Source organism: Oncorhynchus kisutch, linkage group LG2, assembly GCF_002021735.2.
Source record: "Oncorhynchus kisutch isolate 150728-3 linkage group LG2, Okis_V2, whole genome shotgun sequence".
NCBI lineage: Eukaryota > Metazoa > Chordata > Actinopteri > Salmoniformes > Salmonidae > Oncorhynchus > Oncorhynchus kisutch.
In genome coordinates, this window is record NC_034175.2 from 61,944,565 (window position 1) to 61,971,807 (window position 27,243).

The following is a 27,243-nucleotide window of genomic DNA, read 5'->3' on the forward strand; positions in this document are numbered from 1 at the left end:
CAGGGTGTCTCCCCCTTTGAAGAGGGGGATGACTGCGGCAGCTTTCTAGATCCGACAGTGCAGCAATATCTATCAGGTAATATCTAACAATTCCACAACAAAACCTAATATCTAAAAAATTCCACACCAAAAACCAATACACACAATCTATTAAAGGAATGAGAATATATAAGTATAAAATATATGGATGAGCAGTGACAGAGCAGTTAAGATGTAATCGATAGTAAAGAATAGATAGTGAAGGATACAGTATACAGTATATACATATGAGATGAGTAATGCAAGATATGTAAACATTCTTAGAGTGGCATTATTAAAGTGACTAGTGTTCCATTTATTAAAGTGGCCAATGGTATCAAGTCTGTAGGTAGGCAGCCGCCTCTCTGTGATAGTGGTGGCTGTTTAACAATCTGATGGCCTTGAGATAGAAGGTGTTTTTCAATCTCTGTCCCAGCTTTGATGCACCTGTGCTGACCTCGCCTTCGGGATGGTAGCGGGGGTAACAGGCAGTGGCTCCGGTGGTTATTGTCTTTGATGATCTTTTTTGCCTTCCCGTGACATCGGGTGTTGTAGGTGTCCTGGAGGGCAGGTAGTTTGCCCCCGGTGATGTTGTGTGCAGACCGCACCACCTTCTGGAGAGCCCTGCGGTTGTGGGCGGTACAGTTACCGTACCAGGCGGTGATACAGCCCGACTGGATGCTCTCAATTGTGCACCTTTAAAAGTTATTGAGGGTTTACTTTAATGCCTTACCAAGATCATCAAACAAAAACAAAAAAGAATCCTTCTAGACAGGGAAAGGCATGGCATCTTGGAGTGCAGCACTGACTACCTGACCTGGCTTGGCTTACGCCCAGAGCACACCATGTGCTCCTCATTTATAGGGAGGGGCACATGTGTACTCAATCAGAGCACATTCAACATAGACTATAAATACTCAAAGTTACTACTTGTAACAAGGCAATCCTGACCCTGTTACACATATATAAGCCAACAGTCTATGGTTTTATGTGTGGAGATTTACGTCTTTAAATGTTTCTTCTGGCTGGAAATGAAATGGCATCAATTCCCCTGCTTAGGCCTACTAATCAAATCAAATCAAATGTATTTATATAGCCCTTCGTACATCAGCTGATATCTCAAAGTGCTGTACAGAAACCCAGCCTAAAACCCCAAACAGCAAGCAATGCAGGTGTAGAAGCACGGTGGCTAGGAAAAACTCCCTAGAAAGGAGTTACTAGCCCTGTTCTGAAGTTGATCTTTAGACCCGTCCCGTGTGCTTTAGTGTGGAAGTCGTAAAAATGGTGCAGTAAAATGTGTTGTTTTACAAGGTTGTTTTAACATAGATACAAGTTGGATGTCAAGATGTATTCACATCATCTAATGATGAAGCTGATGGTCATCACTATATGGTCAGACAGGCAATATGGCTAAAAATGAATATCCATTGATGATCATAGTAGCCAATTCATTAAATGTAAGGCTATGAGTAGTGTGAATAAAGGCTATTTGAAGGAACGAGTAAAAGCCCATTTATGCTTGATATGAAAATGTGGTCGGAGGCTTCATATGAATGGTGTGACGCAATTGCGGAGGCTCCAGAGCCCAAATCAGCTCTGTACCGCATCGCCGTGCGCCTCTCAAATGTTCTAACAATACGGAGGGCTACGTATAGCTCCGCATTGACATGATTGGTTGACGGTAGGTGGGGGCGTGGTACGTCCTGTATAAACAAAAACACACTTCCTTGACAACTTCTTTCACAATAGCTCTGCTCTGCTTCGCTAGGTGCAAGAAGCATGAAAGCCCTGAAGTATGAAAGCCCTGCAGAGGCTGCATTGTAGTAAATGCTGTACTGCCTCTTCAGTTGAGCCTTTAAGATTGCATGTAGACCTCCAGTAGACAGGTTAGATATAGGGTGGGAACCATGGTTTTATTTTGTGTTTCCCAGGGGACCCTAATTGAAGAAGGACATGACAGAATGCATAAAACCACCCGGATGGCCAGGGATGGAATTAGGGATTGAGGCCAAAGGCAGGTGCCAGTCTGCCATACTATTTTTGTCCAGACATCATCAGATACAGAGGGTCTGCTGTCCGGACCTCTGGCAGTCTCTATGGGGGTGCCACAGGGTTCAATTCTTGGACCGACTCTCTTCTCTGTATACATCAATGAGGTCGCTCTTGCTGCTGGTGAGTCCCTGATCCACCTCTACGCAGACGACACCATTCTGTATACTTCCGGCCCTTCTTTGGACACTGTGTTAACAACCCTCCAGGCAAGCTTCAATGCCATACAACTCTCCTTCCGTGGCCTCCAATTGCTCTTAAATACAAGTAAAACTAAATGCATGCTCTTCAACCGATCGCTACCTGCACCTACCCGCCTGTCCAACATCACTACTCTGGACGGCTCTGACTTAGAATACGTGGACAACTACAAATACTTAGGTGTCTGGTTAGACTGTAAACTCTCCTTCCAGACCCATATCAAACATCTCCAATCCAAAGTTAAATCTAGAATTGGCTTCCTATTTCGCAACAAAGCATCCTTCACTCATGCTGCCAAACATACCCTTGTAAAACTGACCATCCTACCAATCCTCGACTTTGGCGATGTCATTTACAAAATAGCCTCCAATACCCTACTCAACAAATTGGATGCAGTCTATCACAGTGCAATCCGTTTTATCACCAAAGCCCCATATACTACCCACCATTGCGACCTGTACGCTCTCGTTGGCTGGCCCTCGCTTCATACTCGTCGCCAAACCCACTGGCTCCATGTCATCTACAAGACCCTGCTAGGTAAAGTCCCCCCTTATCTCAGCTCGCTGGTCACCATAGCATCTCCCACCTGTAGCACACGCTCCAGCAGGTATATCTCTCTAGTCACCCCCAAAACCAATTCTTTCTTTGGCCGCCTCTCCTTCCAGTTCTCTGCTGCCAATGACTGGAACGAACTACAAAAATCTCTGAAACTGGAAACACTTATCTCCCTCACTAGCTTTAAGCACCAACTGTCAGAGCAGCTCACAGATTACTGCACCTGTACATAGCCCACCTATAATTTAGCCCAAACAACTACCTCTTTCCCAACTGTATTTAATTTTAATTAATTTATTTATTTTGCTCCTTTGGACCCCATTATTTTTTATTTCTACTTTGCACATTCTTCCATTGCAAAACTACCATTCCAGTATTTTACTTGCTATATTGTATTTACTTTGCCATCATGGCCTTTTTTGCCTTTACCTCCCTTCTCACCTCATTTGCTCACATTGTATATAGACTTGTTTATACTGCATTATTGACTGTATGTTTGTTTTTACTCCATGTGTAACTCTGTGTCGTTTTATCTGTCGAACTGCTTTGCTTTATCTTGGCCAGGTCGCAATTGTAAATGAGAACTTGTTCTCAACTTGCCTACCTGGTTAAATAAAGGTAAAATAAAAATAAAATAAAATAAAATAAAAGATACATGGCTACACATACATGTCCTCTTCCTCAATGACAATGGCAGTATTATCAGAGCACCTGTCTTTTTACTAAAGAAATGTGTTAACTAAGATAATTTAACTGTTAAAATTAAATATGATTTATTTTTCTTTTCTCTGCCCTGCTCTGAAAGCGCCTAATTTCTGCAGTTTAATTTCAATAAAAATCACCTTTGCAATCATATCTCATGAAACAATGAATGGGAACTCTGTCAGGGTGGAATAGTCCATTATTATGAACCAGTTCATGGATGATGAATGACACTTGTTACTTCTATTATAAGAAATACTTGAATTATATTAATATTTATATGAAATATATGTATATGTATGAAAATACATTATTGATCTATTAGGAATTATTATGTATTCATTATTATGGGGGTTGCACAGCTCACAAGGCCTTTTGAGGATGTGAGGCCTGAGGTAATTGCCTCTTCTGCCTAATGGTATATCTGCAACTGTGGACAACCAGATGAGAGCTTGTCTGGAGGCAAGAGTAGAGGTTCAGCGTTGCAATGCCAATGTATTTCTTTGAGGGCAACTATTTTTAGGACCAGTCTGTTGAGGACAAATGTTTGGGCTGGGGTAGACTTTTTCTGAGGATGTATGCGTTACATTGACCTCGTTCGGGAGCATCACATCCATGATGCTTTGTGGGTAAATGGTGATTGACTGATCTACAAATAACAATAAGTAGTTATTTATGATGCAAGGGGATTTGTAGATTAGTCAGTCAGCAGATCGCCTGCACTGTTGGCTACAATGTCGAAAAAGCCCATTAACTTCTGGGAGAACAATTTATTTGACATATTCGTGTTATTGCAGACTTTACAAAAACACAATGACATTGAAATGTGCACAGAGAAACGTCAACCAGTCACCCGTTTGTTGGCATTCCAAAATACTATTACTGTAAATTACTGGTTGTTGCTCTCTATAGAAAAAGAAAATATGATTCATGTAATTACAAAGGGGTCTTTATAGTCCAAACCCCACAAGGCCTAGTCTAGTGCAAAATCAGTTGAGAACTCCACAGATTGTGGTTATGCCTTCTCTATTAGCCTATAGGCCTAGACATGTCATTTTCTGACCAGCCTCACACAGTTAAACAAAAATAAATCACATTTAAACAACGATGAAAAGATATGGAAGAGAGGTGGATAGCTACTAATGTGACAATCAACAGTTGCACAGTCACAATGAATGAACTACACTGTATTTTAAAGGTTCAAGGGGAAATTTCTCCACCTAGTGGTTAACAAAAAAAGAAATGCTGAAATATACTGAAGGATGATCAACTTTTCAAACTTGTGCCTCCGTTGAAGGTAAATTATTTGTATACATACTGTATATGGCTCTTGAACACACTTTTAAATGATATCAGGACATGTTCACACATCTAATATGGAGCTAAAAGACTTTGACTTTGAACATTTTGCAGATTCACATTTTGTAGGCACTTTTGCATAGCTCTTCATTATTTGTACCTGAGTGCATACAACCCTCTGTAATTATTGGTCTAAGCGTCTGTTGAATGGAGAGAAATCAATTATTTTGGCACAGCTGTCCCTTGTTCTGACTTCTGACTGGAAGACAATGCTGGTGCTATGTTTCTGTTTGTATGCCATCAGGATTAAACACAGAGAAAACAGTTGCTCCTGCTATATTTGAAGGTGATATAATGCACAATGGATTCCATTGCAGGGATGTGTGTCACAATTTCACTTTCCAAACAACATGACAGCTGCAAATAGCTTCCGTCACTGGATGCCAGGGATCGGGGCAACACTGTTTGGTCAGACCCCTGAGGATAAGGTTTTGTCCTTCTATGACAGCAGTGTGTGCATGTGTGTGTTTTTGTGCATGCGTGTTTACATTTGCAAGCTTGTAAATGTTTGTTATTATAATGGGCAGTTGGACAGACAGTGGGACAGTTTTTAGCATAGTGAATGTGCAAGTTTAAAGTACAATATTCTCAGACTTTAAAAAGGTACTTTAAAACATCAAAAACATACAATGCAATTATCTGTTATTTATTTGAAGGCTTTTTCCACACAGTGATTTAAAAGGTATATTTATATTTAGCTTCCATGTCAATATTTGATCAACGTTATGAAAGTCCATGTTTCAAGCTTGGCCAGCCACTTGTTGCTCTAACAAAAACAACCAGTTCTCCCAGCACCAACGGTCACAGTCTCAAAGCTCAGTCCAATATGCAGATGTTCCCACTTCCCCCAACCCACTCCCAGGGAGCTTACAGACCCCAAGGTCTTTCTTCCTATAGTGTTTATGGAGTCCTAGGCCAGGCAATCTTCCACAGTTCCCCCAGATTTGGGCTGAATGGAGCCCTTCACTTGGAGTTTGCTAACACATCCATCTTTAGCCCCAGTGTCTGCCTTGCCTGCTCCCCTTCTCTGTCTCTGGCTGGGTATATAGACCCAGCCTGCTCCACTCTCCTCTAAGCAGGGCATTTCTCTCTCTGTGTGTCTGAAAGTCCGCTCCCTCCGCACCTTCTAAGCCCCTCTCTGTCTCTCTCTCTCCGTCTGTCTGGTTCTACACGGCCAGGTCGTCTGGTCGAACCCGGCTGCTGGTGCTGCTGATCTTACTGAGACTCTGTTTGTCCTTCAGGTACGCGGTATGCAGTAAGGGTGGCGCAGAGCACCCGCTGGGCATCTCCCCTGGCACCTGGGTGTAGTTCATCCTCAGGAAACCTCCCTCTCCCTCCAGGTCGTCATGGGAATGGTGACGCTCGGTGGCCATGTTGACGGAGTTCTGCTGGTGCGCCATTCTGTTGTTGAAGGGGTGAGAAGGCATGGAGTTCATGGGGTTCACAGGGGTCAAGGGGGTCATTGTCCCCGACAACACCAAGCACTGGCGGAAGTCAGGGGGAGGGGTGCAGCCTGGGGAGTTGTGACTGGTCGGGTTGTCGGGGTCCCTGGTGAAGGGGATTGCCACAGCATTATGAGTGGTGTTTTTGAGGGAGGCACGAGTGCGTCTGCACTTCCTGTACCGCCTGTAGGCCAGGTGGTAGAGCTCGACCACAGAGAGGAGGAGGGAGACACCTGCCACCACCAGCATGAAGACGATGAATACGTTCTTTTCTGTGGGCCGGGACATGTAGCAGTTGACTGGGTTGGGGCAGGGCCAGGCCTTGCAGTGGTACAGAGCCCTGAGGAAGACTCCATAGATCATGTACTGGACCACGATGAAGATCACCTCCATCACAGTGCGGATCAGGATGCTCAGAATGTACGTGGATAACAGCGCCCCCCGCAGGCGAACTCGCCCAGATGCCTCCAGCACCTTCCCACAATCCCTCTGCTGGAGATACACCTTCTCCCCCGATACGCTCCCCCCCTCTCCCCTCTCCTCCTCCTCCTCCATCCCCTCTGTCTTCTCCTGCTCCCTCCTTTTTCGTTTCTCATCCCTCCGCACTATGTGCATGGCATGGCCCATGTAGATCAGTGATGGTGTGGACACGAAGACGATCTGTAGGACCCAGTAGCGGATGTGTGCGATAGGAAACGCCCGGTCATAACAGACGTTGGTACAACCAGGCTGCTGGGTGTCGCACAGGAAGTCACTCTGTTCATCTCCCCATGAGGACTCAGCGGCTGTGCCCAGCACCAGGATCCTGAAGATGAAGAGGACGGTGAGCCACACCTTCCCCACCGACGTGGAATGTTCCTGAACTTCCTCCAGGAAGTTCCCCAGAAGACTCCAGTCCCCCATGATGGTTCACTCGTCACAGGTCACTGGCACACCTGAGAGAGGAGGAGAGGGAGAGAGAAAGATAGAGAGGGGCAGGGTATGGGTAAAGGAGAGAGAGAGAAATGGGTCAAGGAGGGAGGGAGAGAATGGAGAAGAGATAGATAGGTAGTGAAGAAAGAAAATGGGCAGAGTAAAGAAAGGAGACAAAATGCAGATTATGATCGACCATGACAGCCTAGAGACCCCTTATCCTGTTGATAAAATGACCAGTGTGTGTGTGGCATGGTATAAATAGCCTGTGATCAGCCTGGAGACTTGGACACAACACAACGGCCTGAGAATGAACCTTTCCCACATCACACACAAACACAATGTACTGTATGTTTTATGGCATTTCGAAGTAAATAGTGAGGTCGTTTCTAAGAAATGATATTTGGATGTTTTTGTTGCTATCCCTGACACTGACCCATTATAACCCAGATAATATATAACAGACAGAGCGGTTGATGGACCATAGGGCAGCACAATAGTTCCTAATGTTACAAATGGAATTCTGTGACAATCTTCATCATCTCCAGAGCACCTGGCAAAAGTCCTCGGTCACCATGTTTGAACCGGTTAATTGACGTCTTTGATGTTTGATGTTTTTCACTCTCTCTACACTTTCCATCTCTAAGTTCCACTCCTCCTGTGATTTATATGTGTGTGCGTGTGTGTGTGTGTATATGTGTGCCTGTGTGTATGTGTGCGTGTGCATGTGATGTTGCCCCTTGACCTCAGTGTGAGAGTTAGGGTGAGACCCCAAAATGGCAGTGACAGGCTGGTGTGTGTCTAATACCCCTATAAGGCATCTCAGTGGACAGCTTTATGGGTGTCATAAACGCCCCAATCATCCAAGGGTTAAACCAGGGTAGCCTAGTGGTTAGAGCGTTGGACTAGTAACTGAAAGTTTGCAAGTTCAAATCCCTGAGCTGACAAGGTACAAATCTGTCATTCTGCCCCTGAACAGGCAGTTAACCCACTTTTCCTAGGCCGTCATTGAAAATAAGAATTTGTTCTTAACTGACTTGCCTAGTTAAATAAAGGTAAATAAATAAATCCATCAGTCCTCAACAGGAAACATCAGAGAGACAGAGAGCTGTCTAAATATATACCCAGAGCACGATTTAGGATGGCAATGAGTAACTAATAACAACGAGTTAGAGCAGAAAGGATGACGGTAGAACAGTCTGAGAGTTTTTTCCACCATTTCAGCCTCAGACTCACTTGTACCACTAAGTACTCACTGAGTGAACTAATCTGAATTTTACTACAAATACTCAACAGGATAAAAAAAGTATCCTATACCTCTGTGTATACCTCCACCCACACACGCATACAAATACACACAAACATTCTTACCGTGTGTGTCATATCCCATTGATAGTTATCCATAAAGCTGGTTTGAAATGTTAGTTGAAATTCTCTTCGAACATGATTAAGACTGTACGTTGAGTAGGACACTGGCTCCATCTTATCTGCCTCTCTCACCCTCCCTGTGAAGTGACCATGACCATGAGACGTTTTGCAGTTCTCTCTCCCTGGTTTATGGCAGCAGGATGGAAACCGGGTGGTGCTCCAAGCAGAGTCAGTGCTCTTATCCCCCCCAGGCGGATTGCGTTTCAGGGAGGGGAGAGGGGTGAGGTGAGGAGGGGGGAGGGGAGAGGTTCAATGAGACTGGAACACTGGAAAAAGCACCACTATGAGAACAGGAGAGGGGAACTGTTAGCGGTGTCCATCCATGCCTTGAGCTCAGAACTGATATGTAGGAGAGTTAGCTAAGCTAGAACCCTTCAATTCCATGCTCCCTAAATGCTCGCAAAGTAATTGAATTCGCCACAGGGTCTTAGATAATTTGTGTACAGCAAGCCACAAAAAACAGAGGTGTAGCCAGCCTAGACAAGAGGAAGGGAGTGAGAGCCTGGCCTTAACAATAGCAGGAGGTAGGAGTTAAAACAGTCATGTTGCTACCAGGCTGGACTGACAACGGGTTTCCTCACAAGTTTACAACGCAACCTACAGGCTGTCTAGCCTTGCTGGTCAACATTAGCTACATTATTAGGACCATGATGAAGTCAGAAGTATACATAGACTCCTATATACTAATGTTGTGCTTAGTTAGTTGAAGTAAGTTATGGTATGTTCAGACAAAGTTTGCTCAAAGTGGTGAGGTTGTCTTTTGTTATTGTTCTTCATTCTGTGTCTTGAGCATTCCAGTAAGCTTTACTCACCCCTAAGAGTCACTCTTGATATTTCTGACTATGTTTATTTCTCAGACTTTATTTTACTTTTTTTTTGTTCCCAGACAGAGTTGGCATGGTCAGTCAGAGGAGGGTAAGAGGGGTGAGAGGTAGAAGCACGGGCACCGGGGGCACAGACCTGTCACTGGAGCAATTATTAGTCTGTCAGTCTGTCTGGACAAACACACATACACACTGGCAGTAGAGTGGTGGGAACGGAATCTTAGCTACACTGAGAAACGGGGACAGAGCGGATATCTCAATCGGTTGGAGTAGGCCTGAGCGGTCTCAGTGTCTCCCTCCTTTACTTTACTTCCTGTTCTTATTCTCAGAGGAAGCAATCCAAAACAATATGATTTCCTAAAGACAAGCCACTGAAAAGGAAACCTCCCTCTTAATAACTCGTAGTTGAGAAGAGAGCTAATTTGATATGAATGGAAAAGGAGGAGTGGTGGAGCTGGATGAGAGGAGTTATTGTTTTTTAGAAAGTGGTTGGCTGAAGGTAAGACGGTTTGGTTTAAATACAATGGGGAGGGATGCACTGCATTGAAAAATATGTTAACAAAAATTACAAGTTTTACATATGTGTTATTACTAGTCAAAAGAGAAGTTCCAGTCATTTGTCCTGATGTATACATAGCACCACCTGGTATCTTCCCATCTTTGCCGTCACATCTGAGATTGTTCCATTCCTAGATGCCCAGTAATAAATAGGGATTTACTGTAATACACTGGTAGCACCATGGATCATCTGTACACTGTCATAGCTGTCGTATTGGTTTATAATATCTGTCTGCGAGTAATGGGCTATGAGGTATGTAACACTGAGCACACTGGGTATTGCACATCACTCAGCTAAGTCTCTTTGACATTGATCAGAGCACAGGGGACGTTACAGAGCAGGTAGGCAGATGAGCCAATAGGCTGCGTCGGCATGGAGAGAGTCTGTGGTCTGTATTGTACTGTATAGAGAAAGAGAGTTATTGTCAATAAAAGAGAGTAAGATAATCCTGTATGTTTAGAGATATAGGGATGGGGTTGTGGTTGGACAGTAGGCCTACACACTTTGCATTGAGTGAGGTTGCACTTCATTTAGTGAACACACTGTAAACGGAGGGCTACAGAGGATTGGAAAAGTGGGTGTCATGACTCTTACCATAGGGACCTATAGACAGAGAGTGGATCAGGAAATAACCAGAGAGACACACAGAGTGATATGGACAACCTGTGGTCCAATATAGTAGAGGTAGAATCTTGGCTGGTATTTACAGCCGTTTATACATACATGGACATTGAGTTGACCTAGGCTGGAGAGCAGCCAGGCTGTATTCCTTAGAGATAAAATGGCTAGCAAACTGCATTGCTAGTGTGTGTTGGTGACTGCTGTTCCACTGCAGTGCAGCTACAGACCCAGCAGCAGCAGCAGGGCTAACAAAGCCATTGGAATGAATGCAGTGTGTTCTCTCCATGCAGGGCAGGGCAGGCAGCAACACAACAACAATAAATCCTGTCTGACGCCTCTCCTCTCTGCCTGGGCTCAAAGCATTGCCTTAGAGGGCAGTTAGTCCTTCTCCAGCTGGAGAGCCACCACTCCAAACGCTGAGTGTAAGACTTTTTTCTGCGCTAACAAGTGACGTTTAACAAGTGATGACTCACTTGAAAACCCTAACCCACAACCCCAGTTAGTCCTCTATCAAGTCTTCAATGCTCTATCTTTACTTACCACAGGTATATGGACTCCCGCAAGAGTACTATCAGAACTGGTCAGTCTACCTTACTGAACTATATGAGAGAAAAGTGATTCCCTCACACCGACAAGTAAATGAGAAAACTTTACACAGGCTTGTTGAGAGAAATCAGTCTTGCTACAAAACAGCCACCCCCCTCCATCCCCTATTCTTCCCATCACAACCCTGTTCTCCCTCCCAATCTCCCCCACCCATCATCCCCAATCTCTCCCTCCTCTCATGTATCCACCAGATGAGAACAACAGGGGGCAGGGTTGATTTATATACATACTCCCTTTAATGCTATCAGTAGTCTGACCCACTGACATGCACCTTTTCTGTTCTCATAGAGGACAACACTATATATAACAACAACATACAGTATATAACAGCAATATATACAACAAAAATATATATAACAACAATATCCAGTATATAACAACAATATATAGAACAACAGTATATTTATGTATTTTAACTAGGCAAGTCAGTTGAAGAACAAATTCTTATTTTCAATGACGACCTAGGAACAGTGGGTTAACTGCATGTTCAGGGGCAGAATGACAGATTTGTACCTTGTCAGGTCAGGGGTTTGAACTTGCAACCTTCTGGTTTCTAGTCCAATGCTCTAACCACTAGTCTACCCGGGCGGCACCAATAACAACAATATATAGGAAAAACAACAATATTTAGAACAACAACATATAGAACAACAATATATATAACAACAATATACAGTATACAACAACAATATATAGAACAACAATATGTAGAACATCAAAATATAGAACAACAATATACAGTATTTAACAACAATAAATAGACCAACAATGTACAGTACCATTCAAAAGATGGGACACATCTATTCATGCATGGGTTTTTCTTTTTAATATTTTCTACTTTGTAGAATAATAGTGAAGACATCAAAACTATGAAATAACATATATGGAATCATGGGTTAAATATATTTTGATTTGTTTAACACTTTTTTGGTATCTACATGATTCCATATGTGTTATTTCATAGTGTTGATGCCTTCACTATTATTCTACAATGTAGAAAATAGTCCAAATAAAGAAAAACCCTTGAATGAGTAGGGATGTCCAAACTTTTGACTGGTACTGTTTATAACAAAAATATATAGAACCACAATATACAGAACAACAATATATAACACAACAATATACAGTATATAACAACAACATATAGAACAACAATATATAGAAAGTATTCAGACCCCTTGACTCTTTCCACATTGTGTTACATTACAGCCTTATTCTAAAATGTATGAAATAGTTTTTCCCCTCATCAATCTACACATAATACCCCACAAGGACAAAGTAAAAACAGGTTTATAGATTTTTAGATAAAAAATACAAACTGAAATATCACATTTACATAAGTATTCAGACCCTTTACTCAGTCCTTTGTTGAAGCACCTTTGGCAGCGATTACAGCCTCGAGTCTTGTTGGGTATGAAGCTACAAGCTTGGCACACCTGTATTTGGGGAGTTTCTCCCATTCTTCTCTGCAGATCATCTCAACCTCTATCAGGTTGGATGGGGAGCGTTGCTACACAACTATTTTCAGGTCTCTCCAGAGATGTTCGGGCTCTGGCTGAGCCACTCAAGGACATTCAGAGACTTATCCCGAAGCCACTCCTGCGTTGTCTTGGCTGTGTGCTTAGGGTAATTGTTTTGTTGGAAGGTAAACTTTCGCCCCATTCTGAGGTCCTGAGCGCTCTGGAGCAGATTTTCATCAAGGATCTCTCTGTACTTTGTTCCATTCATCTTTTCTTCGATGCTGACTAGTCTCCCAGTCCCTGATGTTGAAAAACATCCCCAAAGCATGATGCTGCCACCACCATGCTTCACCGTAGGGATGGTGCCAGGTTTCCTCCAGACGTGAAACTTGGAATTTAGGACAAAAAGTTCAATCTTGGTTTCATTAGACCAGTGAATCAAGTTTCTCATGCTCTGAAAGTCCTTTTAGTGCCTTTTGGCAAAATCTAAGCGGGCTGTGATGTGACTTTTACTCAGGAGTGGCTTCCGTCTGGCCACTCTACAATAAACGTCTGATTGGTGGAGTGCTGCAGAGATGGTTGTCCTTCTGAAAGGTTCTCTCATCTCCACAGAGGAACTCTGGAGCTCTGTCAGAGTGACCATCGGTTCTTGGTCACCTCCCTGACAAAAACCCTTCTTCCCCGATTGCTCAGTTTGGCCGGACGGCCAGCTCTAGGAAGAGTCTTGGTGGTTCCAAATTTCTTCCATTTAAGATTATTATTTATTTTCTTGCCATTGTTTAACCAGGTAGGCAATTTGAGAACAAGTTCTCATTTACAACTGCAACCTGGCCAAGATAAAGTAAAGCAGTTCGACACATACAACGACACAGAGTTACACATGGAGTAAAACAAACATACAGTCAATAATACAGTACAAAAACAAGTCTATATACAATGTGAGCAAATGAGGTGAGAAGGGAGGTAAAGGCAATAAAAAAGCCACGGTGAATGCGCAATGTAGAAATACTGGGGTGCAAGGGAACAAAATAAATAAATAGAGTAGGGGATGAGGTAATTGTTGGGTTATTTATAGATGGGCTATGTACAGGTGCAGTGATCTGTGAGCTGCTCTGACAGCTGGTGTTTAAATCTGGTGAGGGAGATAAGTGTTTCCAGTTTCAGAGATTTTTGTCATTCGTTCCAGTCATTGGCAGCAGAGAACTGTAAGGAGAGGTGGCCAAAGGAGGAATTGGCCCTGGGGGTGACCAGTGAAATACACCTGCTGGAGCGTGTGATACAGGTGGGTGCTGCTATGGTGACTAGCGAGCTGAGATAAGGCGGGTCTTTACCTCGCAGGGTCTTGTAGATGACCTGGACCCAGTGGGTTTGGCGACAAGTATGAAGCAAGGGCCATCCAACGAGAGTGTACAGGTCGCAGTGGTGGGTAGTATATGGGGCTTTGGTGACAAAACGGATGGCACTGTGATAGACTGCATCCAATTTGATGTGAGTCTGGAAGGAGAGTTTACAGTCTAACCAGACACCTAGGTTTTTGTAGTTGTCCACATATTCTAAGTCAGAACCGTCCAGAGTAGTGATGCTGGACGGGGGGGCAGCGATCGGTTGAAGAGCATGCATTTAGTTATACTTGTATTTAAGAGCAGTTGGAGGCTACGGAAGGAGAGAAGTATGGCATTGAAGCTCGTCTGGAGGGTAGTTAACACAGTGTCCAAAGAAGGGCCAGAATTATACAGAATGGTGTTGTCTGCGTGGAGATGGATCAGAGACTCACCAGCAGCAAGAGCGACATCATTGATGTATACAGAGAAAAGAGTTGGCCCAAGAATTTAACCCTGTGGTACCCCCATAGAGCCTGCCAGAGGTCCAGACAACAGGCCCTCCAATTTGACACACTGAACTTTATCGGAAAAGTAGTTGGTGAACCAGGCGAGGCAATCATTTGAGAAACCGAGGCTGTTGAGTCTACTGATGAGGATGTGGTGATTGACAGAGTCAAAAGCCTTGGCCAGGTCAATGAATACGGCTGCACAGTATTGTTTCTTATCGATGACTGTTAAGATATTGTTTAGGACCTTGAGCGTGGCTGAGGTGCACCCATGACCAGCTCTGAAACCAGATTGCATAGCAGAGAAGGTACGGTGGGATTCGAAATGGTCAGTAATCTGTTTGTTAACTTGGCTTTCGAAGACCTTAGAAAGGCAGGGTAGGATTGATATAGGTCTGTAGCAGTTTGGGTCAAGAGTGTCCCCCCCTTTGAAAAGGGGGATGACCGCAGCTGATTTCCAATCTTTGGGAATCTCAGAAAGAGAAGTTGAATAGGCTAGTAATAGGGGTTGCAACAATTTCGGCAGATAATTTTAGAAAGAAAGGGTCCAGATTGTCTAGCCCAGCTGATTTTGAGGGGTCCAGATTTTGCAGCTCTTTCAGAACATCAGCTGACTGGATTTGGGAGAAGGAGAAATGGGGAAGGGTTGGGCGAGTTGCTGTGGGGGCTGCAGTGCTGTGGACCGGGGTGGGGGTAGGGGTAGCCAGGTGGAAAGCAAGCCGTAGAAAAATGCTTATTGAAATTCTCAATTATAGTGGATTTATCAGAGTTTCCTATCCTCAGTGCAGTGGGCAGCTGGGATGTGCTCTTATTCTCCATGGACTTTACAGTGTCCCAGACCTTTTTTTTGTTTGTGTTGCAGGAAGCAAATTTCTGCTTGAAAAAGCTAGCCTTGGCTTTTCTAACTGCTTGTGTATATTGGTTTCTAACTGCCCTGAAAAGTTGCATATCACAGGGGCTGTTCAATGCTAATGCAGAATGCCTCAGGATGTTTTTGTGCTGGTTAAGGGCAGTCAGGTCTGGAGAGAACCACGGGCTATATCTGTTCCTTGTTCGAAATTTCTTGATTATGGCATGCTTATTTAAGATGGTGAGGAAGGCATTTGTAAAGAATAACCAGGCATCCTCTACTGACGGAATGAGGTCGATTAGAAAGGCCTGCTCGCTGAAGTGTTTCAGAGAGCGTTTGACAGTGATGAGTGGAGGTCGTTTGACCGCTGAACCAGTAAGGATACAGGCAATGAGGCAGTGATTGCTGAGATCTTGGTTGAAAACAGCAGAGGTGTATTTAGAGGGCAAGTTGGTTAGGATGATATCTATGAGGGTGCCCGTGTTTACGGCTTTGGGGTGGTCCCTGGTAGGTTCATTGATCATTTGTGTGAGATTGAGGGCAACAAGCTTAGCTTGTAGGATGACCGTGGTGTTAAGCATGTCCCAGTTTAGGTCACCTAGCAGCACAATCTCTGAAGATAGATGGGGGGGCAATCAGTTCACATATGGTGTTCAGAGCACAGCTGGGGGCAGAGGGTGGTCTATAGCAAGTGGCAACGGTGAGGGACTTGTTTTTAGAGAGGTGGATTTTTAAAAGTAAAAGTTCAAATTGTTTGGGTACAGACCTGGATAGTAGGACAGAACTCTGCAGGTTATCTCTGCAGTAGATTGCAACACCGCCCCCTTTGGCCGTTCTATCTTGTTTGATAATGTTGTAGTTAGGGATGGAGATTTCAGAGTTCTTGGTGGTCTTCCTAAGCCAGGATTCAGACACGGCTAGGACATCTGGGTTGGCAGAGTGTGCTAAAGCAGTGAATAAAACAAACTTAGGGAGGAGGCTTCTAATGTTAGCATGCATGAAACCAAGGCTTTTACGGTTACAGAAGTCAACAAAATGGAGCGCCCGGGGAATAGGAGTGGAGCTAGGCACTGCAGGGCCTGGATTAACCTCTACATCGCCAGAGGAACAGAGGAGGAGTAGGATAAGGGTACGGCTAAAAGCTATGAGAATTGGTCGTCTAGGACATCCGGAACAGAGAGTAAAAGGAGCAAGTTTCTGGGGGCGATAAAATAGATTCAAGGTATAATGTACAGACAGAAGTATGGTAGGATGTGAATACAGTGGAGGTAAACCTAGGCATTGAGTGATGATGAGAGAGATATTGTCTCTAGAAACATCATTGAAACCAGGTGATGTCATCACATATGTGGGTGGTGGAGCTGAAGGGTTGGATAAGGTATATTGAGCAGGGCTAGAGGCTCTACAGTGAAATAAACACTAACCAATAAACACTAACCAGAACAGCAATGGACAAGGCATATTGACATTAAGGAGAGGGCTGCTTAGCCGAGTGATCATAAGGGTCAAGTGAGTAGTGAGGTTGTTTGGGGTCACGGGCGATTCAGACAGCTAGCTGGGCCATGGGTAGCAAGCTAGCATAAGGTGAGGTCTGTTTTTAGCCACCTTGTGCGTTCCCGTTGGTAGATTAGTGGGGTTCCGTGTGGTAGAGGGGACCAATCCAATTGTCAAAATAGTTATAGTTATAGTGGCCCAGGAAAATTGTCCCATAGACCTATTCAGCTAGCAGCCGATATGCTCAAGACAGCTAACGAATTATGGTCCACAGTTAGCAGATGGACGTTCAGGTTATGTCGCGACGGAGGGGCCAGTTGAATAACTCCCTCGGGCAGATAACGTTGGTAGTCCAGTTGTGAAGGCCCGGTGGGGCTCTGCATCGGCAGTAAAACGGGTCCGGCTAGGTGATTGTAGCCCAGGAGTGGCTGATGGAACTCTTCAGCTGGCTAACTCCAGGATAATTGGTATTTGCTCCGGGACCGACGTTAGCCAATAGTCACTCGGATAGCAGCTAGCTAGCTGCAAGCTCCAGGTGAAAATGTCCAGAGCTTGCGGTAGGAATCAGGGTATATGGAGAGAAAATAGATCCGGTATGCTCTGGTCTGAGTCGCGTTGTACAAGACTGGCGATAGCTTTCTGAGCTAAGGATAGCTGATGACTGCTAGCCGTGGTTAGCTGAATACTAACTTTAGCTAGTGAACTGGCTAACTTCCGGCTAGCTTCTGTGTGGATTTCAGATTTGAGGTGAATAATAGTTTTAAAAGAAAAACTGATTCGCACCACATTTGGTGAGGCGGGTTGCAGGAGAGTGTTTTGAAGTTACGTTTTTAGAAGAAAAAAAATATATATATAAAAAGATATGCGAAGAAAAAAATACATATACACGGGACACGATGAGGACAAAGGACGTCTGACTGCTACGCCATCTTGGATGAAGTGATGGAGAGAATGATTGTGATAAGGTTGCGTCTAGGTGGTAGGTGTAGGAGTCCAGCGCAGGAGAGCAAGGATGTCTGAGAAGCGTGTTTTAATAAGAAAGTCCACCAACACAGGAATGGCACAATCAAAAGGTACAACGCCCTCGACAACAGAGAACCCGTACAAATGCACAGAGGAACAAACAAAGTTTAGACAATCACACACTTAAGAATCTGTGAAAACAAATAACGGTATAACCTCACCGAGCACATCACAATGAAAGGCTAATCCCGCACAAACTAGGCAGGCAACAGGGTACATATATACACACAGAAATGAATGCAAATGAAACCAGGTGTGAAAAAGAACCATAGACAAAACAAACAGAAAAGGAAAAAGGGATCGTGATGGCTAGTAGACCCTCGACGCCGACCGCCGAGCGCCGCCCGAACAGGGACAGGAGCCACCTTCGGTAGAAGTTGTGACAATGATGGAGGCCACTGTGTTGTTTTTTATTTTTATTATATATGCAAAAATGTCTAAAAACCTGTTTTTGCTTTGTCATTATGGGTTATTGTGTGTAGATTGATGGGATTTGTATTTATTTAATCAATTCTAGAATTAGCCTGTAGCGTAACAAAATGTGGAAAAAGTCAATGGGTCTGAATACTTTCCGAATGCACTGTAGAACAACAATACTATACAACAATATATGGAACAACAATATAAATAACATCAATATACAGTATATAACAACAATATATATAGCAACAATATATAAATAACATCAATATACAGTATATAACAACAATATATATAGCAACAATATATAAATAACATCAATATAAAGAACAACAATATACAGTATATAACATCAATATATAGAACAACAATTTGACTGCCACGGCATCTTAAAAACATTTAGACACTCACTTTAAGAGCCATAGGTTTACACTGGGAGATTCCAGGCAATGCTATATGTTTAAATGAAACTCCTAGCAAAGACGCAATATACCTTGTCCATTAAGTATGTATTAGTGCCATTATGTATGGCTGATTGGGCCCGTTTTGTCAGATGGTATATGTTACTGTATGTCTGGTTGGTAGACCAAGGATTGTAATGTCCTGTATCCATGTTACTGCATGTGCCTGTTTAAGATGGAAGACATTGACAAATCTGGTAACATACTGAACTAAACACCCATGGCCATTAACAAAGTTTTCTTTATTATTTTTATGTAGTCCTTGACCTGGATGTTTTAAGGTCTATCTATACCACTGTAGAAACAAAGCATACCATGTCACTGTATGCCACAGTTTGCACTTTAAGTAGATGTATACAAACCTCTGCCAACGACGCTTTGAAACCGAAATATCCCCACTAATAACAGTCCCGCTTGCATGTACTGTGCAGTGACAGCATAGCAACAGCGGCACAACCTCAGGGAAATATTAAGAAAAGTTCAAATCCCCCTCCTCCCACCTTTCTCTTTGAAGTCCCAGTGCACTGCTTGGTGTACCATTAGAGAACAAAGATGTTGGATAAGGATGCCACACTCACCCTGAAATAAACCAGGTGCCCAATCGTTGTTTTGGTTTTAACAGACAGTACCAGTAAAAAGGCTTTTCTTTATTTGTACTATTTTCTGCATTGCAGAATAATAGTGAAGACATCAAAACTATGAAATAACACACATGGAATCATGTAGTAACCAAAAAAGTGTTAAACAAATCAAATTATATTTTATATTTGGAATTCTTCAAAGTAACCACCCTTTGCCTCGATGACAGCTTTGCACACTCTTGGCATTCTTTCATCCAGCTTGATGAAGTAGTCACCTGGAATGCATTTCAATTAGCAAAGTGTGCCTTGTTAAAAATTATTTGTGGAATTTCTTTCCTTCTTAATGCATTTGAGCCAATCAGTTGTGTTGTGACAAAGTAAGGGTAAAAGACCAAGTCCATATTATGGCAAGAACAGCTCAAATAAGCAAAGAAAAACGACAGTCCATCATTACTTTAAGACATGAAGGTCAGTCAATGCGTAAAATGTCAAGAACTTTGAAAGTTTCATCAAGTGCAGTCACAAAAACCATCAAGCGCAATGATGAAACTAGCTCTCATGAGGACCGCCACAGGAAAGGAAGACCCAGAGTTACCTATGCTGCAGAGGACAAGTTCATTAGAGTTACCAGCCTCAGAAGTAGGTGAACAGATGATATCTGCATGTGTGGTTCCCAACGTGAAGCACGGAGGAGGAGGTGTGATGGTGTGGGGGTGCTTTGCTGGTGACACTGTCAGTGATTTATTTAGACTTCAAAGCACACTTAACCAGCATGGCTACCACAGCATTCTGCAGCGATACACCATCCCATCTGGTTTGGGCTTAGTGGGACTATCATTTGTTCTTCAACATGATAATGACCCAACAAGGAGATTGATGGAGTGCTGCATCAGACCTGGCCTCCACCCGACTTCAACCCAATTGAGATGGTTTGGGATGAATTGGACCGCAGTGTGACGGAAAAGCAGTCAACGTGCTCAGCATATGTGGGAACTCCTTCAAGACTGTTGAAAAAGCATTCCAGATTAAGCTGGTTGAGAGAATGCCAAGGTGTGCAAAGCTGTCATCAAGGCAAAGGGTGGTTACTTGGAAGAATATCAAATATCAAATATATTTTGATTTGTTTGACCTTTTTGGTTACTACATTTGTGTTATTTCATAGTTTTGATGTCTTCACTATTATTCTACAATGTAGAAAATAGTAAAAATAAATAAAAACCCTTGAATGAGTAGGTGTGTCCAAACTTTTGACTGGTACTGTATATGTATGAGATGGAAACTGTTTGAGGTCTGAGTGACCCTCCTCTCTAAGCACCGGGAGCATCCCCTGGATTAACATTGACTATTAGTTTAATCATGAATGGGTGGGGATAGAGGGTGACAGGGGGGCCACATGACTGCTACTTACAGAGCAGTGAGCCACCAGCAGGCCATGGGGATTGGGAAGCCATAAATCAGTCACAGTCTCACCCCTCCAGACACCACACAGCTAGCCAGATGATCTGCTACCTTACATGGAGGTCTGCCTTCTCATCTGCCCACTAACTGTACAGACCCACATGAGCTATTGTTTTAACTGCATAGTGTTACTGGGTCGCTCAGACCAGACACCAGCCTGTTGCCAGAGGGGAAGACAGTTGATCTTATCTATTTGATGTTTGATTATCAAGTACCTTTATTTAAGTAAGGTTTTGAAAGGAAATGTTCTGTTATTGCACATATTTCTAGTTTGATTATAAAGTTGAGGTTCATATTTTCTGTGGTTATCAGGATTATCAAATTGGATTAAATCCATAATTTTATTGTTTTTATGTCACTAGTTTGTTTTCATGGAAAGAGGGTAGAAAGTGAGGCAATGTCAGTAGCATACAGAACAGAGACCAAGTGTTACTTCAGATGTTTTACTGTTATCACTCAGTTTCCAAAGGCTCTTCTAGTGAACAGGGTTGTATCAGACCATGGAATGTTTGTGCCATACATTAACACTATTATAATGCTCTTTCTTATCAATAGCATCAGTATTTCCGTCTGCACAGAAATGCTTGTTATCATTTACTGTGTCAATTTTCTCTCTTGTGTTTAGAAATGATAGGAAGTGAAGATTGCCCATCTCTGCCTGGCTTCTATATAAACTCTAATGACAAGATGCTGTGTCATGTGTCATGAGACTATGTGCGTCTACGAGGTAAACAAAGAGCTATAGCTACAACACTGAAAAAGGTAGAAATCTGTCACCTAAGCTATAGAACATATGGGTACTCTTTAATGCCAAATTGGTATGTGTCTGTATTTGATAATGATGCCGTTTTGATATTTCATGATATTTCATGCCTTTTTAGTTTACTTATTTGATGACAATGGATAATTTCTTGTAGATTTTTAATGGTGGTGTAGCTGTATGAATATCCCTCATTGTCAGCAGCATACTGATAAACACAAGAAAGAAACCTTTTGTAATATACACTGAGTGTACAAAACATTAAGAATTACCCCCCCCTTCTGGACCCTTCTTGATACGCACAGAAAACTGTTGAGCATGAAAAACCCAACAGCGTTGCAGTTCTTGACACAAACCAGTGCACCTGGCACCTACTACCATACCCTGTTTAAAGGCACATATATTTTTTGTCTTGCCCATTCACCCTCTGAATGGCACACACACACAATCCATGTCTCAATTGTCTCAAAGCTTAAAAATCCTCCTTTAACCCATCTCCTCCCCTTCATCTATAACCTGTCTCCTCCCCTTAATCTACTCTGACTGAAGTGGATTTAACAAGTGACATCAATAAGGGATCATACTGTAGCTTTAACTTGGATTCACATGGTCAGTCTATGTCATGGAAAGATGTGTTGTACACTCAGTGTAAGGTTTGATATTTCAGCTGTGTCATCTTACACAGCTGAACGTTGAAGTAGTTTGTTCAATCAAATTTCAATCAAATGTATTTATAAAGCCCTTTTTACATCAGCTGATGTCACAAAGTGCTACACAGAAACACAGCCTGAATCCCCAAACAGCAAGCAATGCAGATGTAGACACACGGCGGCTAGGAAAAACTCCCTAGAACAGCAAGAATCTAGGAATAAACCTAGAGCGGAACCAGGCTCTGATGGGTGGCCAGTCCTCTTCTGGCTGTGCCCGGTAGAGATTATAACAGTACATGGCCAAGATGTTCAAACGTTCATAGATGACCAGCATGGTCAAATAATAATAATCACAGTGGTTGTAGAGGGTGTAACAGGTCAGCACCTCAGGAGTAAATGTCAGTTGGCTTTTCATAACCGAGCATTCAATGTTAGAGACAGCAGGTGCGGTAGAGAGAGAGAGTCGAAAACAGCAGGTCAATACATTGTTAAAGTATATTTGCCTCTTGAGCTGCTGGCTGGATGAATTATACTCTGGAGGAGAGGTATATGACTGGAGCTGGTGTCACAGAGAAACACAGCCAAAGAGTTTGAGTGAGGGAGAGAGAGAGACTAAAAAGTGAAAGGCAGAGAGAGCGAGAGATATGGAAAGAACGAGAAAAAGAGAATGGGAGACCGGGGAGGAGAGGGACTGAGAGTAACAGTGTTTCTGGGACAATAGAGCTACTAATGCACACCAAAACCCCTAGAAATTGCCCCTCCACTCTTGTCTGTGACAGAGACTTCATGGCTATGGACCAGCGCCCTGTAAATGCTCTGTCTCAAATAGTAACTGACAGAGACACTGCGTATGATGCTTTAGTGGCACAGCAACAATACAGAATTAATAAAAGAGACAGATGTTATTTAGCATGCCTCTATACAACCCTCACACACACTCACTGAGTAACACCTGTATGATGCCTGTGGAGTGCACCTAAGAAAAGAGACTCTTTCCCTCCCACTGGGCAAAAACTGGTTGAATCAACATTGTTGTTTTCACATAATTTCAACAAAATAAATCTACGTGATGATGTTGAATCAACATGGAAAACTGATTGAATTTGCAAGAAGGCTTCAACGTAAGGGAAGTGTGCCTTCTTTTCCCCCTTTAACCTAAATTCAATGACATGGTGAAATGTTTAGTTAATTTCACATTGAAATCACAGTAGTTGACAACTCAACCAAATGTAAATCACAACTAGATGTTGAAATGACGTCAGTGCCCAGTGGGCTGAGTTTCCTTTATCTCCTTTGAAGTGTCCCCCTTATGTTTGTATGCACGATCGAAGGTGATGTGGTGGTATTTACCTGTTCTTGCTGCAGATGGTGATGGCTGTCAACACTGAGGAAGAGGGTCCTTGGAGCTGCTTCCTAGCAATGTCTTCCCCTCAGAGATGGATGGAGTGGAGGATGGAGGATGGGACCGGGACGTAGAGGAGTGGTGACCTGGTCGGATGAGTGGAGATGTGCTGGCTTGGAGGACAGAGGTTGGTGGAGGTCAGTGATGCTGAGTCGTACCTCTTGCAGACAGCATCAGATGTCATCAAAAGGAGCTGGGTAAAGTAGTGTAGAGTAAGATCTGTGCAGAGTATAGTAGGATCTGAGTAGATTAGAGTAGATAGGATAGGATCTGAGTTGAGTAGATAGGATAGGATCTGAGTAGAGTAGATAGGATAGGATCTGAGTCGAGTAGATAGGATAGGATCTGAGTAGAGTAGATTGGAGTAGATTAGAAAGGATCTGAATAGAGTAGATAGAATAGGATCTGAGTAGTGTAGATAGGATAGGATCTGAGTAGAGTAGAATAGAGTAGAGTAGATTAGGATCGGAGTAGAGTAGAGTAGAGTAGAGTAGGATCTTTGTAGAGTAGAGTAAAGTAGAATAGAGTAGAGTAGAGTTGAGTAGGATCTTTATAGCGTAGAGTGTAGTAGTGCTGGAGCACTGTGCCGTCCCAGGGTGAGAATGCTAGCCTGCGCAGGGGGCATGGGAAGAAAAGCAGGGGCATCACGAGAGAGCGTTTCCTCTATGCCCTCCTCCCTCTCTCTCCTCCTCCATATCCTCCTCCTCTTTCTTTCCTTACTTCCCTCCCAGTCTCCTCAAGCTACATCCCTCTCCCAGATTCCCTGGTTGGCTTCCTGCCACTTAACAGTATTTTGGTGGGAAGAATTCCTTAACATCAGGAAGGAAAGTATAATTGTGTTCAGGGATCAACAGGAATTCTGTTCTGACAAAGATTCCAGCTGCATTATTTAGTTTTTATTGTGTGTTTTTTGTTTACTACCATCAAGAGTATAGTCTGTATGTGGCAGTCAGCATAAACCTCAGACAGCAATACATTCTGTCCCAGCTTACTATATAACTACTGCAATTTTTCAGTTGTGAAATGTGTAGTTAACATGAGTAGTTATGTCAAGGAATATACGTAGTAGAATCACTCTACTGGGAAATAAATAGGATTTCAGATGACTGCAAGTAGTTATGAAATATTGTGTCTTCGAGCTTTAAAAAAGTTTTGTGGAAAATGTTTAGTGTTGCAAAGTTTCAAGTGTGTTATTTGCAGTAGATAATGTCATTGTTATATTTGAAACAGGTTGAATGTTTATGATACATTTTCCCAAAAAATATTGATTATGATTAATAGGTAACAAACTTTAAAAAATATGAACGTTGATCAGAATTCAATAACCATTTTAAATGAGCCAGAATCGGATACCTCACCCTTGTTCAACTACTCTGTAAACATGAAGTCAGCGATATTACAAGCATATCTGGCCTACTGTATAATACAGTATGCCCCACAGATGCCAACAACAATCGACCCCCTCCACTCTGTGGTGAGAATACCTGTTTTGGTCATGTCTTGTGTTCTCTCCCTCCTCCCTTGCTGTCAAACACGGTCCTGCTCTCGAGTCAGGAGACAAAGTTTGGGATACCGGCCGATACTCCTCTTCACCCTCTTCCTCCTCCTCCTCTCTCTTTTTTCTCTCCTCCTGTCCTGTACACAGAGCCAGTGTCTGGCCTGGCTGGTTGCACTGTTGTAGATGTATGAGCCCGCAGATATATGACAACATTATATAATGGCAATCTTTTATGTGATTCCTCCTTGCTGCAGGGCTCGAGTGTGCACAAATGCAGCCTGTTCAAACAACTGTAATTATGTGGTGGGGGCACACACACACTGAATGTCACACACACCGAATGCCACACATGCACAAGTGTGCACACGTGTACATGGTCACGCATGCACACACAGTACACGCACATACATCATGACAATGTTAATTTAGTGGCAGGGGCACCTCTGTCGAATGTGACATTGCTTTCCATCACCTTGTGGGAACTCTGTTTTCATCTATAATGAGAGGAGTGAGAGGAGACATGGAAAAAGACCTTGTCCCGACAACACACATGCACACATGGAAAATGCTGGAAGGTGGGTGTTATCACCTTCCATCTTTCTTGCCAGCTCTAATCTACCATTGATTAGCCTCCTAAAGGCTATAACGGCTTAGGCCACCTGGACTTCCCCTCACTCACTTTTCCCATGTATGGTTAGTTTAGTCAAGTAATATATCAATATTTTTTTGCCATTTAGTTGATATCATCCCAGAGACTATACTTCTCCCTACAGTAGGTGCTGTCTGTGCTGGCCCCAGAGACTATACTGCTCCCTACAGTAGGTGTTGTCTGTGCTGGCCCCAGAGACTATACTGCTCCCTACAGTAGGTGCTGTCTGTGCTGGCCCCAGAGACTATACTGCTCCCTACAGTAGGTGTTGTCTGTGCTGGCCCCAGAGACTATACTGCTCCCTACAGTAGGTGTTGTCTGTGCTGGCCCCAGAGACCATACTGCTCCCTACAGTAGGTGCTGTCTGTGCTGGCCCTAGAGACTATACTGCTCCCTACAGTAGGTCCTGTCTGTGCTGGCCCCAGATACTATCATGCTCCCTACAGTAGGTGCTGTCTGTGCTGGCCCCAGAGACTATACTGCTCCCTACAGTAGGTGTTGTCTGTGCTGGCCCCAGAGACTATACTGCTCCCTACAGTAGGTGCTGTCTGTGCTGGCCCCAGAGACCATACTGCTCCCTACAGTAGGTGCTGTCTGTGCTGGCCTCAGAGACTATACTGCTCCCTACAGTAGGTGCTGTCTATGCTAGTCCCAGATCAGCCAGATCTCTGTGGGTAAGATCTGCAGAGTCATGCTAATGTCACAGCCTTATGGACCATCTAAAAGAGCCTGTTGTCTCCCGTTCTCCCTGTAACAAGTGTGTCTTTGATGGCAGCCTGTAGATAATGCCTCTGTGTGTATATATATATCTGGGAAACTAGTTCATGATGCAGATCTCATGCCGTTCCCCCCAGCCATGCTAGGCTCCTCGTGACCCTGTGACATCAGCACTCCTGGATCTCTCTCCCTTTCTTTTTCTCTTCTCCTCAATGTGTTCCTCTTCATGTCTGCTATCTGCATCTTTTTGATAATCTTCCATCTTAGGAATGAAGATATGATAACAAATGACACCATAGCTTACAGAGAGAGGGTATAAGGTAAGATATACTGTACATAATGGCATTTACAAAATAGCCTCCAACACTCTACTCAGCAAACTGGATGCAGTCTATCACAGTGCCATCCGTTTTGTCTCCAAAGCCCCATATACCAGCCACCACTGCGACCTGTATGCTCTAGTCGGCTGGCCCTCGCTACATATGCGTCGCCAGACCCACTGGCTCCAGGTCATCTATAAGTCTTTGCTAGGTAAAGCTCCGCCTTATATCAGCTCACTGGTCATGATAACAGCACGCGCTCCAGAAGGTATATCTCACTGGTCATCCCCAAAGCCAACGCCTCCTTTGGACGCCTTTCCTTCCAGTTCTCTGCTGCCAATGACTGGAACAAATTGCAAAAATCGCTGAAGCTGGAGACTTATATTTCCCTCACTA

At 43.4% G+C, this 27,243-nt stretch overlaps 1 protein-coding gene across 1 annotated transcript; it reads right to left on the reverse strand.

The window, feature by feature from the left end:
• Nucleotides 1–4,280: 4,280 nt before the first annotated feature.
• On the reverse strand, nt 4,281–24,283 carry LOC109869659 (gap junction alpha-5 protein). The gene is made up of 2 exons (XM_020459932.2): nt 23,612–24,283; nt 4,281–7,261 (listed from the first exon to the last, which is right to left on the reverse strand). Exon 2 carries the CDS (start codon nt 7,227–7,229, stop codon nt 6,051–6,053), a length of 1,179 nt encoding a protein of 392 aa, XP_020315521.1. The 5' UTR covers nt 7,230–7,261; nt 23,612–24,283; the 3' UTR covers nt 4,281–6,050.
• Between the last annotated feature and the right edge of the window lie 2,960 nt (nt 24,284–27,243).